General features: G+C 38.2%; 2 protein-coding genes across 4 annotated transcripts in view; one reads left to right on the top strand and one right to left on the bottom strand.

Moving 5' to 3' along the window:
• Positions 1–17,243, top strand: part of LOC309658767 (olfactory receptor 7A10-like) — a 73,787-nt gene that overhangs the window by 25,888 nt on the left and 30,656 nt on the right. The gene's annotated exons all lie outside the window — the stretch shown is intronic.
• LOC309658775 (olfactory receptor 7G3-like) lies at positions 8,855–17,159 on the bottom strand. The gene is given in 2 exon segments (XM_082457792.1): positions 8,855–12,162; positions 12,165–17,159. Coding segments are annotated over 2 exon segments (933 nt in total). The 5' UTR covers positions 12,373–17,159; the 3' UTR covers positions 8,855–11,437.

Below are 17,243 nucleotides of genomic sequence, written 5' to 3'. Positions count from 1 at the left end.
AGTGTCTTCCCCTTCATCATAGTTGAAGCTGAAGTTCTTAAAATGCTGGAAAGTTGCTACATGATTACCCTCCACATTATATATTTGATCTCATCTCCTCTACCTCTACTCCTTGCTCACTCTTTTCCAAACACCTTATACTCTTTAGTCCTTGATGTTCAACAAGTATAGTAGGCAGACATTTTCACTTGCTATTCCCTTTACCTGAATTGCTGTTCTCTTTACTATCTACAGTACTCATCCACTCACTTTTTTAGGTCTTTTCTCAAATATCACCATCTCCATTATGAGGCCTTGCTTGGATTCCCTGTAATAACCTGCAGCCCCACTAATACACACTACCTCCTTAGAAGCCTCCCTTCTGCTGTAGAATCTGTTGAATGAATGAATGGAGTGAGCTATGTCTAATTTCCAAAAAAATAAACATCAGCCGTAAACACTTGTTGAGAGACGGGTTCAGGGTATAAAGAATAAAAGAAGTGTAAATTCAGGCCTTACCATTCACCATCCATTCCCTCAGGGTTCTGCTATGGTGTATCTTTGAATAAAAAGCACAATTTGATAAGACTAATTAATAGCTTAAATTCGTTAGACTCCCAAACCTTTTATAGTAGAAATGTGATAAAAATTGTGTCAGAGATTCTCAACAAAATGTTAGCAAACTGAAGCCACAAAAGTATAAAAACAATTATATACCATGACCAAACGGGATTTGTGTCAGGTATGTAAGGCTGGTTCAACATTTGAAAATTAATTAATATAATCCATCCAAGACAAAAAAAGGAAAAAAAAAACATGTAAATACATGCAGAAGAAGCATTTGACAAAATCCAGTGTGTACTCATGAGAAAAACTCTCAGTAAACTAGGAATAGAGAGGGACTTTCTTAACTTGATAAATACGATCTACAAAAAAACCAATAGCTAACATCATACTTACTGGAGAGAAACTCAATGCTTTCCCACTAAGATTAAGCACAAGGCAAGGATGTCCTCCTTTATTATAACTTTTCAGTATTGTGCTGCAAGTCCTTGCTAATGCAATAAGGCAAGAAAAGGAAATAAACGGTGTACAGATTAAGAAGGAAGACATAAAGCTGTCTTTGTTCACAGGTGACATGATCATCTATGTAGAAAATCTTAAAGAGTTGACCCAAAACTCCTGTAACAAATAAGTGATTATAGCAAGGTTGCAGGATCCAAGGTTAATATACAAAAGGTGATTGCTTTCCTATATACCAATAATGAGCAAGTGGAATAGGTTTAAAAAAACCCCACACTATTTACAATAGCACTGCCAAAAATGTATACTTCAGTATAAATCTAATAAAATAAGTACAACCTCTATAGGAGGAAAACTACAAAACCATGATGAATGAAGTCAAAGAATAACTAAATAAATGGAGAGATATTGCATGTTCATGAATAGGAAGACTCAGTATTATCAAAATGTCTGTTCTTTCCGACTTAATCTATAGAAATTCAGTGCGATCCCAATCAAAATCTCAGCAAGTTATTTTATGGATATTGGCAAACTGATTCTAAAGTCCATATGAAGAGGCAAGAGACCCAGAATAGCTATCACCTCATTGAAGAAGGACAAAGTTGAAGGGATGACACTACCCAGCTTGAGGACTTATTATGAAGGTGCAGTAATCAAGACAGGGTGGTATTGGTGAAAGAACAAATAGATCAATGGAACAGAATAAAGAGCCCCAAAATAGACCCACATAAATACAGTCAACTGATCTTTGGCAAAAGAACAAAGGCAATACAATGGAGCAAAGATAGTCTTTTCATCAAATAGTGCTGAAACAACTGGATGTCCATAGTAAAAAAAAAAAAAAAAAATCTAGACACAGACTTTATATCCTTCATAAAAATTAACTCAAAATGAACCACAGACCTAAATGTAAAACACAAAACTGTAAAACTCCCAGAAGATAACATAGGAGAAAACCTAGATGACCTTGGGTATGGCAATGAATTTTAAAATATAACACCAAAGGCACAATCCATGAAAGAAAGAATTGATAAGCTAGACTTCATTAAAATAGAAAATTTCTGCTCTGTGAAAATCACTATCAAGATAATGAAAAGACAAGCCACAGAGTGGGAGAAAACATTTGTAAAAGACGCATCTTGTTAGGGTAAAGTGGCAACTTGCAAGCTTCTTACATGTGCAACTGGTGTAATTTATTTTGGTAGGTAGTGTGAGGTACAGACTTTAGTTTTCAATGGGTGTGTAGTTTTCTAGGCATCAATTTTAAAGATTATACCTTGACTATCACAATCAAACTTCCCAGACATACTTAGAACTATTTGTGGATATTCTTTTCTGTTTAATTTGTATATGTGTTCATTCATGTAGTAATGCTACAATGTTTGAGTTGTAGTGGCTTTATAGTTAAGTTATATAGCTGCCTGCTAATTAACAGATACTCAACTTCTAATAAAGTTTATTACTTGTACCTGAATGCCTCCAGATTATGTTCTTCATTCAGACTCTTTACTATTCACTCAATATAAATTCAGAGCTGATATACATTAAAAACTGAACTAAGGTGGCTAACATTTTTTAGTTTTCATCTATATTCCTAGATTTAAAATATGAGAAAGTAATAGAATGCAACATTTTTAAAAACCTCTAATGACTCACATTTTCTATCTCTAATTAAAACAGAATACCCTGTGGAATATCTTTGCATCATTTACCCGGTTTCATTAATTCTGGCTGCTGAAGTTAATTTAAATTCACTCTGGTAAAATGAGAGCTCAGTATAAGCTTTTAGCATACTCAGTGAGACTTACAAATAGTCATCTGCTAGGTGGTAAACAGTAAACAGTCTTGTTTATTGCAAATAATCTTAGCCAATAAATGTTATTTATGCTCCATTTAAGAATAAAGATGTTAATCTGAGATCACAAAACGATCTTTTTGTTAAAGCTAAAAGCAATTCTGCTTTAATTAGTTGCAAATGCAAATATTACCCAACTTCTTTCTCCTTCTTTGATAGTTGTATAGAAATAAAACTAAATACAAGAATGTAAGCCAAACCCACTACAAATGAAACTGCACTACAGGCCCAGTATCTTCAGTGATTTCTAGATGATTTCTATGCTCAAACCTTCATTCTATCCTCTTTTCCTAAACAGAATTTTTTTTTTTTTTTTGGTTTTGAGTAACTTTTATTACACAAGGGATTCATATTCTTTATAGAGAAATCATGTAATCAAATAATCCAAAAATAGATTAAAAAGCAGCCATAATTCTACCTCTCAGATATATTATCACTGTATCTATTTTATAGTATAGCTTTCATATATATTTTTTTAACATCTTTATTGGAGTATAATTGCTTTACAATGTTGTGTTAGTCTCTGCTGTATAACAGTGTCTCAGCTGTACGTATATATATATCCCCATATCCCCTCCTTTTTGCGTCTCCCTCCTACCCTCCCTATCCCACCCCTCTAGGTGGTCACAAAGCCCCGAGCTGATCTCCCTGTGCTATTTGGCTGCTTCCCACTAGCTATCTATTTTACATTTGGTAGTGTATATATGTCCATGCCACTCTCTCACTTCGTCCCAGCTTACCCTTCCCCCTCCCCATGTCCTCAAGTCCATTCTCTACGTCTGCGTCTTTATTCCTGTCCGGCCCCTAGGTTCTTCAGAACCTTTTTTTTTTTTTTAAGATTCCATATATATGTGTAAGCATACGGTATTTGTTTTTCTCTTTCTGACTTACTTCACTCTGTATGACAGACTCTAGGTCCATCCACCTCACTACAAATAACTCAATTTCGTTTCTTTTTATGGCTGAGTAATATTCCATTGTATATATGTACCACATCTTCTTTATCCATTCATCTGTCGATGGACACTTATGTTACTTCCATGTCCTGGCTATTGTAAATAGAGCTGCAATGAACATTGTGGTACATGACTCTTTTTGAATTATGGTTTTCTCAGGGTATATGCCCAGTAGTGGGATTGCTGGGTTGTATGGTAGCTCTATTTTTAGTTTTTTAAGGAACCTCCATACTGTTCTCCATAGTGGCTGTATCAATTTACATTCCCACCAACAGTGCAAGGGGGTTCCCTTTTCTCCACACCCTCTCCAGCATTTATTTTTTGTAGATTTTTTTGATGATGGCCATTCTGACTGGTGTGAGGTGATAGCACTCTTGAAGATGGAGAGGAAAGAGTGAATTTTAAAAAATAATAATTCTTAAATATTTTAAATAAAGATTCTAAGAGATATTTCCACAACTTTATTCATAGTAGCACAATTTACAATAACCAGGAGGTGGGAGCAACCTAAGCATCTATCAGTGGATGAATGGATAAACAGAATGTGTTATATACAAACAATGGAATATTATACAGCCTTAGAAAGGAAGGCAATCCTGACACATGCTACAACATGGATGAAACTTGAGAACATTAGGCTAAATGGAACAAGTCAGTGACAAAAAGACAAATTTCATTTATATGAATTATCTAATGTACTGAAATTCATAGAAATGGAAAATAGAATAGGGGCTGAGAAGAGGCAGAAAAGGAGAGTTGTTGTTTAAAGGGAATAGAGTTTCAGATTTGCAGGATGGAAAAGTTCTTTACTTAACACTACTAAACTGTGACCTTAAAAATGGTTAAGATAGTAAATTTTATGTTATGTGTATTTTAACACAACAAAAAAGAAAAATAGTAACAATGATCAATGAAACAAATATTGCTAAATGTTAATTATTGAATGTAGATACTAGATGAATGTGTGCTCATTTTATCATTCTTTCAACTTTTCTGTATGATTGAAAATTTCACAATAAGAAATTGAAAAAGAAAAAAGTATTTATTGTATAATTACATTTACATGAAATATCTAGAGTAGGAACATTTATAGAGACACAAAGTAGACTAGAGGTTGCCAAAGGTTGAGGGAGGGGGAAGAGTTTGAGGTGATGAAAAACATGTGGAAACAGATCATGGTGATGGCTGCACAACATTGTGAATGTAACCATGGCACAAAATTCCACACCTAAAAATCATTTAAATTGCAAATTTTATGTTACATATTTACCAAAAATTTAAAAATAGACTGAGCATGTAATAGGCATTTTAGTTTTTAGAATTTCAATACTAGCTTTTCCCAGTTTCAAAGTAGTAGATTCAATATTCTTTCCACATTATTATGGACCATTCATTGAAATTCCGGTCCATGGTTATCAATGCTGTTACAGTACATTGTGAATTATCAGAGAAACAGTCAAATTATTGTACAATGTACCTTGTGATTGTAATCAACAGAGTTAGGGGCTTCTTTGTTGCCATAATAGATTTTTTTTTTTACTTTTTGGCCACAGCCCGAAGCATGTGGGATTAGTGCCCCAACCAGGGATCAAACACATGCCTCCTGCATTGGAAGTGGGGAGTCTTAACCACTGGACCGCCAGGGAAGTACCTAAACTTATTTTTAGTTGACTGCTGTGCTACAGTAATTAAGACATATTATACTGGCTCAGGGATAAAGAAAAGACCTATTGATCAGAAAATAGAGCCTAGAAAGAAACCAATACCTAAACGGACAGTTTATGCAGGGACATAAAAATAAGTTTGGATCCTGCTTCACATCAAATGGAAAAGTAAATTTCAGGAGGGTTCATATTTCTAATGTAAAAGCCAATACTGAGGGCTTCCCTGGTGGTGCAGTGGTTAAGAATCCGCCTGCCAATGCAGGGCACACGGGTTTGAGCCCTGGTCCAGGAAGATCCCACATGCTGCGGAGCAACTAAGCCCGTGAGCCACAACTACTGAGCCCATGTGCCACAGCTAGTGAAGCCCACGCGCTTAGAGCCTGTGCTCTGCAGTAAGAGAAGCCACTGCAAATGAGAAGCCCGCGCACCGCAACGAAGAGTAGCCCCAAATCGCTGCAACTAGAGAAAGCCCACGCCTGGCAACGAGGACCCAATGCAGCCAAAAATAAATAATAATAAATAAAATAAATTTTAAAAAAATTTTTTAAAAAGCCAATACTGAGAATTCTTCAGTCTGAAGTACTATGGGTTTCATAAAAAAAGACCTACTGAGTACAAGCCATTATGGAAAGTATTAACAAACTTTAACTACATAATTAAAATGTTCACACCAAAAAAAAAAAAAAAGCTGTATAGGATATCTAAAAAGAAGTCATACACTTAAAGGAGAAATTTGCAATGCATATAACAAATACTAATATCCCTATTATGTAAAGAATTCATATGAATCAATAAGAAAAAGTTAAACAACTCAGTAGAAATATCACAAATAGATATTTAACAGAAAGGAAAATAAATGTGTGATATGACAACTGATGAACTAATTTTTACAACAAGCAAACTGTCACAATAAATGAAAAGATGTTGGTGATAATATGAATTACCAGAAACTTTTAATGTGTGTATAAATTGGTTCAACCACTTAAGAAAACTCTTAAATACCCAAAGGAGAATATGTATTTCCTTTACACAATAATTCCATGACAAGTATAAAACACTCTCTCACTGCTACCATGAGATGTGTAAAAGAATACTCACACGGAATCATTCATAATAGCAGAAAACTAGCTGCAATCAGACTACCTTTCCATCAGCATTATAAAGCATATCTATTTTGAAAAGTCACCATACATAATGTAAAAATACAGAATATTGTCAATTAATTAGTTACTAATACACACCAAAACACAAAAATGCAATAATTAGAAAAACGATCAGGATAAAAAATTTAAACGTTTCAATTAAAACATTTTGGAAAGAGGAAAATCTATTAATTGCAGAAACCTAAATACAGGAGTGGTAAGACAATGACATTTAATCCTATTACCAGTTTTACAGTGCAAATATGACCAAATAATGACAAATTCATAGGAGTTAAACTAGTAGAAGAACATCAAAGAAAAGGATCAGTAAAAAAATTCAGGATTCTGTTTGTCACTGGAGGGGAGGGGGTGATGCAAGTGGGAGAACAGTTGCATTCTATAATGACGGCATTGCTTTAACTTCGGGATAGGTATGTGCATGGTTATTATGGTACTATTCCTGCAGAACTACACATAGGTTTTTGTTTTTGTTTTTGTTTTACACATAGGTTTTAAGCTCTCCTTTGTATATGATATTTTAACAAGTAAAATTGAGGAAAGGCCCTTCCATATTCTTAATTCTAAATATATTTCCCAGTTCTTCTAATATGGGTCATGCAGCTTAGACTTTAGAGGTCATCAGAATCTCCAAAAGTACTTATTAACAGTTCTATAATCCCTTAAATGTCTCCCCAGAGGTTCAAAGTCAGTGATTCTTGCTGGAGGTCAGGGAAACCTCAGTATGAACAAAGGTCTCAGGTGATTCATCTCTGCAGCTGTTCTGTGGACATCAATAGAGGAAGCTCTGCACTAGAGTGAACAGGAGTGCCACGCGGGGAGCTGTTTCCCAGGCTGGTGCTGAAAATAAAACCACCCCTCAACCACCAGTGAACAGAAGGTTCTTCACCCACTCTCTTGACTCTCCCTTGACAGCTCCACTGTTTTCACCTCATCCACAGAGATGGTTCTGACTGACGGCCTCTTGTTTCTGTGCTTCTGGGGAAAGTGATCCTGCTTATCTTGCCAGCTTCCCTTTCTCCTCTTGTCTTATTCTCAACATCTCCTTGTCAAAGGAAAGTAGTTCTCCATAGAATAAGACACATTTAATAATTTTCCATGAAGGCCCTAAGTCTGCACCCAATCTGCTAAGACATCAATGATACAATTAATTTTATTCAAGGATGTTTCTCTATGTGGACTCCACTAGAGATGTGTAAGAAACAAAGCAATAGGGACTTCCCTGGTGGTGCAGTGGTTAAGAATCTGCCTGCCAATGCAGGGGACACGGGTTCAAGCCCTGGTCCAGGAAGATCCCACATGCAGCAGAGCAACTAAGCCCATGCGCCACAATTCTGGGTTCCATATTGTTGATAAATCTGATGGAAAAGATGTGGTCCCTAGTCCAGCAGCAGGAGTATCACCAGAGGTGAACACCAATTTGGGAAGGGAAGTAATGGAATGGAGGGATGCTTTCCATATGCTTGTTATTTTGTTATTTTGAAAAAAGACCTGAAGTTAATAAAGCAGTGTGTGAACATTTGTTAATTCTGGAAAGGATCTAGGAATGGTCATTTAAAAAATTACACTATGCTGTTCTGATTATTTATAACATTTGGTAACTTTATTAGGAGAAACATGTAGTCACGCTGATGAAGCTAACTGGATTGGCACCTCCTTTCTCAGAGACCTCACAGCCTGGCAACAGAGATAACACAGAGCTGTGTTAAAAACACAGAACTGGAAGATACAGTAAAACTGCCCAAGCCTCCTCCCTGAAACCACTACAAAAATGAAGTTAAATGCCCGCAAAGTTGAAAACAATCACCATGTTTGTAAATGAGCATATTCCTGCTGAGAAAGAAAAGAGTCTTTGCCATTGTGGAGAGAGAGTAGGAGACTGACAGAATGAGAGCTCTTTGAGGATTGCAGGAAAGGTACAAGGGAACATGTCAAGATGGGAGACAGGCAAGAGGCAAATGGATGCCTTGGTTCTAATCATTTTATGCATGTCCTTTCCTCACAGTTTCCCATGGATAAACTTGTAGTAAAACACCTGCCCTGATTTCCAAACATTAACAAAGGGACATTTTGCTACCTGGATGACTTCACTGTGCAATGATGGAATCTCTCCTAGAGATGCAATGATGCATCTCTGCTAGGTGTTCAGTGATGGAGACTAAAGTTCTATAAGAGGAGAGGGACTGAGTGAAGCTCCAGGTTCCTGGGCAAGAGGTACAGGTGTGCTGTTTCTTTACCAGGGAAGTGCTGTTGAGTGCGGTTTTCACAATTTGTAGTCTCTGTACCTCTGGAGGACCAATATCCAAAGCTCCTCATTAGCCAAACAATTTCATCATCATTCTGATGCCAGTGCAGTGCAAATCCTTAAAGGCCAAGAAGATATAATGGAAAAATTCAGGGTGGTTGATTCCCTGATGCTATGAAGCCAGGTGTTCATCATTCACTGCTCCACCTCTTTCTGTTCACATGTATTTCACATACAGTGCAAATGTGGACACACCATTCTTCTCTAACTGGACTCTAGTATTCTTTTTTTAGATACAACCAATGGCATATCTATGCAATCAGTGATATCAGGAAGCCTGGTTATAATTGTAGGTTATGAAGTTATTTATTTATTCATTCATTCATTCATTCATTTCAGCCACATAAGAAGGAATGAAATTCTGACACATTACAACATGGATAAACCCTAAAAATATTATGCTCTGCGAAATAAGCCAGACAAAAAAGGACAAATTTTATATGATTTCAGTTATAAGGTACGTAGAATAGGCAACTTCATAAGGGCAGAAAGTAGACTGGTGGCTACAGGGGAGAGGGTGAGAAGGATTGATTTTTGAGAGTGCTGGAATATATTAAAAGTTGTTTATTTCTATACTGAGTAATCAAAGCACGTTGATATTGATGGAGTGAATAAGGTCACATGTGGAGATATTTCATTGGAAGTTTATTTGCCCTGCTTTCTTCTTCACTATATTGAAAGAACAATTCTGAATTTTCATTCTTGAAAATTGTTTTAGTGGCTTTTTTTTTTCTGTATTAACTTTTTTATTAGTGGCTTATTTTTAAAGTGCTTAGATTCCTGTCTTTACCTTTTGGATTGTATTAGTCTCTCAGGTGCTCAACTCCTCTGAGGTCATAAAAATATCTTTGTATATTGTCTTCCAAAATATTTAATCACTTTGACTTTTGCTTAACATTGGAATGATTTTTGTTTGTTTTTGTCTAGAGAGAAAGATGTTATTTATCAGTTTCAATTCCCTTTTTTTGAGTTTTTTAAATTGTGGTGAAATAGATATAAAATTTATCATTTCAGCCATTTAAAGTGTTCAATTCCATGGCACTAAGAACATTCACAATGTTGTGGGACCACCACCATTACCCATTTCCTGAACTTTTTCATCACCCTGAACAGAAATTCTTTACGCATTCAACAATAACTCCGGGGGATACCCTGTCAGTCCAGTGATTAGGACTCAGCGCTTGGCCTGGGTTCAATCCCTGGTCAGAGAACTAAAATCCCACAAGCCATGATGTGCACGGTCAAAAATAAACAAACAAAAAACAATAACTCCGCATTTCATTCTTTTCTTAGAGCTTTCAAAAGGAGCCCAACACTTTGACTTTAGCGCAATGTAGCTGATTTCAGGCTTCTGATTTCCAGGACTGCAAGAGAATACATTTGTGTTGTTTTAGGATACTAAGCTTGTGGTAATGTGTCACAATGACAATAGGAAACTAATACAGGACATATGTCCCAAATCAGGCTGATAATAAAAACAATGTCTTTTGGGTGTCTCCTTGGAAAGATTCTTTCTGCATTGCAAAGAGACCTAAGAGAGGCAGCCAGTTTTCTGTTTCTGGTTATTGTGTCTGAAATGTCCCTCCACAGCTATAGGCATTGATGACCATCAGGGGAACAGCCTTAGGAAGAAGGCCTAGGCAGAATGAAATGCAGCCCTGTGTTTTTGTGCCTAGACCTATCTGACCTCTAAAGTCATTGTTAGAAAAGATGATAAAGTGATCATTTATCATTTCCCTATGAGAGTCGAGACTTTTGCCTTATTATTGCTGAAGGCATGCATGTATTCTCACTGAGAGAATCGAAGTGTCTCAGATCTTCCAAAATTGTAAATATAATTATGCCAATTTTGTAGATGAGGAAACTGAGCTTAGAGGGTTCAAGTAAACTGTCAAAGGTCACATAGCTACTGTTTAGCAGAGGTAGGATTCAAATTCAGGTGGTCTGATTCCAAAACTCTCACCCCCCAGAAATATAAAAATAAAATAAAAAAGAAACACCAAAAAATTTTCTTTAATTAAAAACAAATCCTCGGGGTTTCCCTGGTGGCGCAGTGGTTGGGAGTCTGCCTGCCAATGCAGGGGGACACGGGTTCGAGCCCTGGTCTGGGAGGCTCCCACATGCCGCGGAGCAGCTGGGCCCGTGAACCACAATTACTGAGCCTGCGCGTCTGGAGCCTGTGCTCCGCAACAAGAGAGGCCACGATAGTGAGAGGTCCACGCACCGCGATGAAGAGGGGCCCCCGCTTGCCACAACTAGAGAAAGCCCTCGCACAGAAACGAGGACGCAACACAGCCATAAATAAATAAATTTTTTAAAAAAATGGTCCACATCAAAAAAATCTTCAAAAAAAAACCAAAAAAACAAATTCTCACCCTTAACCATCTGATATCCGGTCTTAAGTATTTCAAGAAGGTGGTCAGACTTGCTGGACCTCTCCTTAATTTATTTCTCTGTGTTATATTCCAGCAGTGTAAGCCCAAAGCAACTGGAAATCAATGGAAAGATGATATTCTAGAAATGAGTTTCCTCAAAGCCCCCATCATAGGCTTGTTCCTCAGACTACAGATAAAGGGGTTCATCATAGGGGTGACCACAGTATACATCACTGATACTACTGCACTCTTCCTGGAGGAGTGAGTGGCTGCAGAACTAAAGTACACCCCAAAACCTGTCCTGTAAAACAAGGAAACAACTATTAAGTGTGACCCACAGATGGAAAATGCCTTATCCTTTCCACCAGCTGATGGGATTTTCAGGACAGAGGAGACAATTCGAGTATAAGAGAAAATTATCCCAGAGAGAGGAATGACGCCCAACAGGCTGGTCACTAAATACACGAGGATATTATTGATGAGGATATCAGAACAGGCGAGTTGGAGAATATGAGCTAGTTCACAGAAAAAGTGGGGAATTTTTAGTTCTGTGCAAAAGGACAGCCGCAGTGCCATCAAAGTGTGGAGCAGGGCATCCAGAACACTAACAAAGAAGGAGATCAGAACCAGCCCGCAGAGCTTGGGGTTCATGATGACATTGTACCTCAGTGGGTGACAGATGGTCACAAATTGATCATAGGCCATCATGACCAGAATTCCATTTTTCAGTCCAGCAAAAGTCAGGACAAAGCAGATTTGGGTGAGGAATCCTGTGTAACTGGTGGATTCGCTCTGTGTCTGGATGTTCACTAGCATGTTTGGGATTGTGGTGGTGGTGAAACAATGTCAATGAAAGACAGATTAGAGAGGAAGAAGTACATGGGGGTGTGGAGGTGGGAGTTATAGATACTGGCCAGGATGATGAGCAAGTTACCAAGCACAGTGACCACGTATATGGACAGGAACAGGCAGAATAGGAGGGGCTGCAGTTCTGGATCCCCTGACAATCCCAGAAGGAGGAATTCTGCAGTATCAGAGAGGTTTCCTGGTTTCATGTTGTCAATGGGTCTGTTAGAAAGATGGTGACAAGAAAACAAAACTTCAGAGAAACTTCCTTAATCTTGTCCATATTTTGAAACCAATCGGTTACAGGTCTTTTCTCCTGCTTCCTTCTCTCCCCTCTTCTTTCCTCTCCTTTTCTCGCTTTACATTCCCACAAAACTTCGCGCCACACCACCCCGTCCCAAGCTTTTATAGTCCATCTATTCTTTGTCAAGTAGGGGTATGTACTCACAGGAAAATAGTCATGGAATGTTGTCTTCTCCCTTAAGATGCTTCCAAGCAAATAACTCCAGAATAAAATTATTAAGACTCTGTTCTAGAATACAGTTTTGGAAAATGCAGTCTGTGGACAAAATTCTGCCTGCTGCTTATTTCAGTAAATAAAGGTTTACTGGAACACAGCCATTTGTTTATTTATGGTCCATGGCAGCTTCCCCGCTACAACGTCTGAGTTGAGAATACTTGTGACAGAGACCGTATAGCCCACACAACCTAACACATTTACTATTTAGCTCTTTACTGAAAAAGATGTGCCTACTTCTAGTCTAGAATCTTGACTAAATTTAGGTTCAATTTTTGGCAAACATCCTTAAATATATTCATGAGGAAGAACACATTGCCTATTTGTCTTCTTGTAATAATTATTGCCTAGATCTATTAATTCACTAGGAGTTACAAAATGCTGACATTTTAATTCTTTATTCAGTTATTGGCTGAAATACTTCCATAAAGACGAAATTTCCCGAATCAGATAGGTGGATTTCTGGGAGTTCCCTGGTGGTCTAGTGGCTAAGACTCCACTCTCCCAACGCAGGATGCCCGGGTTCAATCCCTGGTCAGGAAACTAGATCCCACATGCCGCAGCTGAAGATCCCGCACCGGCAGTGAAGATCCCTCGTGCTGCAACTAAGACCTGGCGTAGCCAAATAACTAAATAAATATTTTGTAAAAAATAGATTGATTTCTTATAAGAAATTGAGTTCTTATAAGAAAGACAGAATACTTCTTGATTCCTGTGTTCATCACTTTTTAAAATAATTGGTTTTCAGCATTATCCAACGATGAACATTATGTCATCATGAACTCCCTGAATTTTAAATGCATTTGATATATTTCAATACACTGCAGTTATTATTTATATTAATTCTCAAATTGTCGTATCTTTGGCCAGGGAAAGTCTCCTCATCTTGCCTCTGCAGTCCTTCTGAAATGAACCCAGCAGCCTCATATCTCCCTTAACTTTGACATGAAAGCTGTTCTTTGCCCATCATCTTGCAATAGATACATATATCAAATCATTATATTGTACACCTAAAACTAATACGATGTTCTATGTCAATTATATCTCAATTTTTAAAAAAGAAAGAAAATGTCAAGAGTAAGCTACAGGGACTTCCCTGGTGGTGCAGTGGTTAAGAATCTGCCTGCCAATGCAGGGGACAGGGGTTCGAGCCCTGGTCCGGGAAGATCCCACATGCCGCGGGAGCAACTAAGCCCGTGCACCACAACTAGTGAGCCCGCACGCCGCAGCTACTGAAGCCCGCATGCCTAGAGGCCGTGCTCTGCAGCAAGAGAAGCCACCACAATGAGAAGCCTGCGCACTGCAACAAAGAGTATCCCCCACGTGCTGCAACTAGAGAAAGCCCGCGCGCAGCCAAAGAGACCCAACGCAGCCAAAAAAAAAAAAAGAAAAAGAAATACTTGACCTATACCTACATTTCATACAACTTATAGTTGAAAAGGCAGGTTCACATGCCCATGTGCTCCAACACACATGTAAGTTTTCCTGTGACTGCACTGAGACCCTGCTTACTCTGTAATCTCGTGGGTCTGGACTTCTGTCCTGGTGGTTTTCTTCTGAGCACCTAGCATGCTCTGTAATGATGTCTGCCTTCGTCACAATTTTTTAAAGGTGGCTGAAGCTAATATGGCAAAAGCTTGGCATTAATTCTGGAAGGTGATTGCATGGCTGTTTATTTTACTGCTTGCTGTGAAGTTCTCATGGTTTAAAATATTTTGTAATGTTTTGTCTGGGGGTTTTCAAAGAAAGACTAAACAGTAGACTCAACGTCCTCTCCCAGAGTCCTCACAAGTAAGAAATAAGGACAAGACTTGATTGACTTCTCTAAGGATGAAATCTGGAATGAGGACTGGGAAAATTGAGAAGCCAAACTCACGTCACTCCAGCCCCACTCACTACCAAATAAATGAGGGAAACCAGAGAATTGTAAAAACATCTGCCAGATTTCTGAAGGGGCTAATTCATACTCAGGTGGGGAAGGAGTCCCTTGGATTTAAAGACAGAATAGGAGCCAGAAATGATGAAAGCTGATTGCAAATTGGATGAAAGTGGAAAAGTAAATATATCAAGAATGTCAAAAACTTGTCATCTCACTTGTAATTCCACTGAACTTTATCTCACCTCTTGGATGTCCTCCAGATAGGCTGGTTAAAAAAATAAACTGTTCAATTTCTCACTGCATTTATTGGGCACTTCAGATTACCTTGGAGCCATCAATGTACTCATTCACCTTTCCTCTGGATATTGAAGGATGGGGATGGAAAATCTGTCCCCAGGAAGGGCAGATGGACCAAGTAAGGCAACTGGATGCTGGGCAAGAGGGATCATCTCAGAAGGAGACTCCAGTATGCTCTTTCCTGACCTGAGTAGGGCTGTTGAGTAGAGTGGTCACAGATAGACTATATTCAGTCTCTATGGCCCTGAGGGCTCAGTTTCCAAAGCTCATTAGCCAAATGTGTACTGTCATTACTTCTCCCAGGCAGCTCATATCCTTAAGGAGCACAGATGCTAGAAGGGAGAGCTCCTGCATGGCTGACTTCCTGACCCTGAGAGGACAGACAGGTATATGTCATTTTCTTCCCACGTTTCCTCTCACATCCAGGGTATCGCATTCTTGGATTCTCAGGTCTAACCTTAAGGGACCTGATGGCCTCCTAAGACCAACTCCCAGCCTTCTCTGAGCCAGAGATTATTACTAAAGGACAAGGGAACCAGAGTGGTTTAAGTCCCCACGGGGACAGAGACTCAGGGATGCAGGGAATGTATCATGGAATCATTGCCACACAGTCACTTAAGAAAATTTTCTCCTTTCTTAACTAAAGTCCCTACATGAATGAAGTTAGTACTATTGTAGGAAAGAGGTAGCAAGGAAACCAATTTACTAGTTACTTGGGCAGGCTTTTCGAAGTTGCCTGAAAAATAGACATAAACCAACAATCTTAAAGAAATCACAAAAAAGCACTAATCATAAAGGAAGTGACTGATAAACTGATTGCATTAATACTGAGAAACCCTGAGGGATATACAGCAACTCCCTATTATTGCAACTTTTGTCGAAGTGCAAAAGTAGTTCAATATAAAATTTTAAAAATCAAAATATGGCACTCCATACTCATCAAAATGGCCAAACTGAAAAGACAATGTGAAATATTGGCAAGAGACTGGGAATGTAAATTGGTGCAACTACTTTGGAAAATTCTTTGGTAGTTTTGAATAAATATGACCATAGATATTGCACTCCTAAATACATACCCAACAAAAATATGTACAATTGTGAATCAAAAAACATGTACAATAATGTTTGTGGCAGAGCCATTTGTAAAATATCCCAGCTATAGGGCTTCCCTGGTGGCGCAGTGGTTGAGAATCTGCCTGCTAATGCAGGGGACACGGGTTCGAGCCCTGGTCTGGGAAGATCCCACATGCCGCGGAGCAACTGGGCCCGTGAGTCACAACTGCTGAGCCTGCGCGTCTGGAGTCTGTGCCCCGCAACGGGAGGGGCCGCGATAGTGAGAGGCCCGTGCACCACGATGAAGAGTGGCCCCCGCTTGCCGCAACTAGAGAAAGCCCTCGCACAAAACAAAGACCCAACACAGCTAAAAATAATAAATAGAGTAGCTATTAATTAAAAAAAAAAAAATCCCAGCTATAAACAGATAAAATGTTCAAAACAGTTGAATGATAAAGTGTGCATATTCATTCTATAGAAAACTATGCAACAATGAAAATAAACTCCTGCTAAATGCAACAGCAAAAATGAATCTCAAAAATGTAATGTTGAGTAGAAGAAGCCAGGCACAAATGATAACATACGGTATCAGGCACAGAGTGCACATAACCTTAAATACACTAAAAATCATTGAATTTTACACTTCAAATGGGTGAACTTTTGTGGTATGTGAATTATATCTCAGTAAAGTTGTTTTTAAAATACATGACTCCAGGGAATTCCCTGGCAGTCCAGTGGTTAGGACTCAGTGCTCACTGCCTGGGCCCAGGTTCAATCCCTGGTCGGGGAACTAAGATTCCGCAAGCCTCGCAGCGTGGCCAAAAAAAAAAGACACAAATGAACTTATTTAGGTAACATAAACGGACTCACAGACATAGAAAACAAACTCATGGTTACCAAAGGGAAAAGGGGTGAGGAAGGGATAAATTAGGAGTTTAGGATTAGCAGATACAAACTACTATATATAAAGTAGATAAACAACAAAGTCCTACATTCGACTGTATAGCACAGGGAACTATATTCAATATCCTATAATAAACCATAATGGAAAAGAATATGAAAAAGAATATGTATATATATCTATAACTGAATCACTTTACTGTACACCAGAAACGAAGACAACATTGTAAATCAACTATAGTTTGACTTAAAAAATTAAAAAGACATGATTCATAGAGTACCTACATTCTGGTGGTAGGAATCAGAGTGATTAGTAATGGAAAGAGGATTAAAGAATGATTCTCAGGTGCCTATTATACCCTATATCTTAACCAGAGTGTACAGTAGTTAATACAGAAGTGTTCTACCTTGTAAAAATTCATGCAATTGTACAT

This window comes from Balaenoptera physalus, assembly GCF_965194825.1.
Source record: "Balaenoptera physalus genome assembly, chromosome: 3".
Classification (NCBI taxonomy): domain Eukaryota; kingdom Metazoa; phylum Chordata; class Mammalia; order Artiodactyla; family Balaenopteridae; genus Balaenoptera; species Balaenoptera physalus.
Note: the sequence above shows the minus strand (reverse complement) of the source record. Positions and strands in the feature narration are given on the sequence as shown.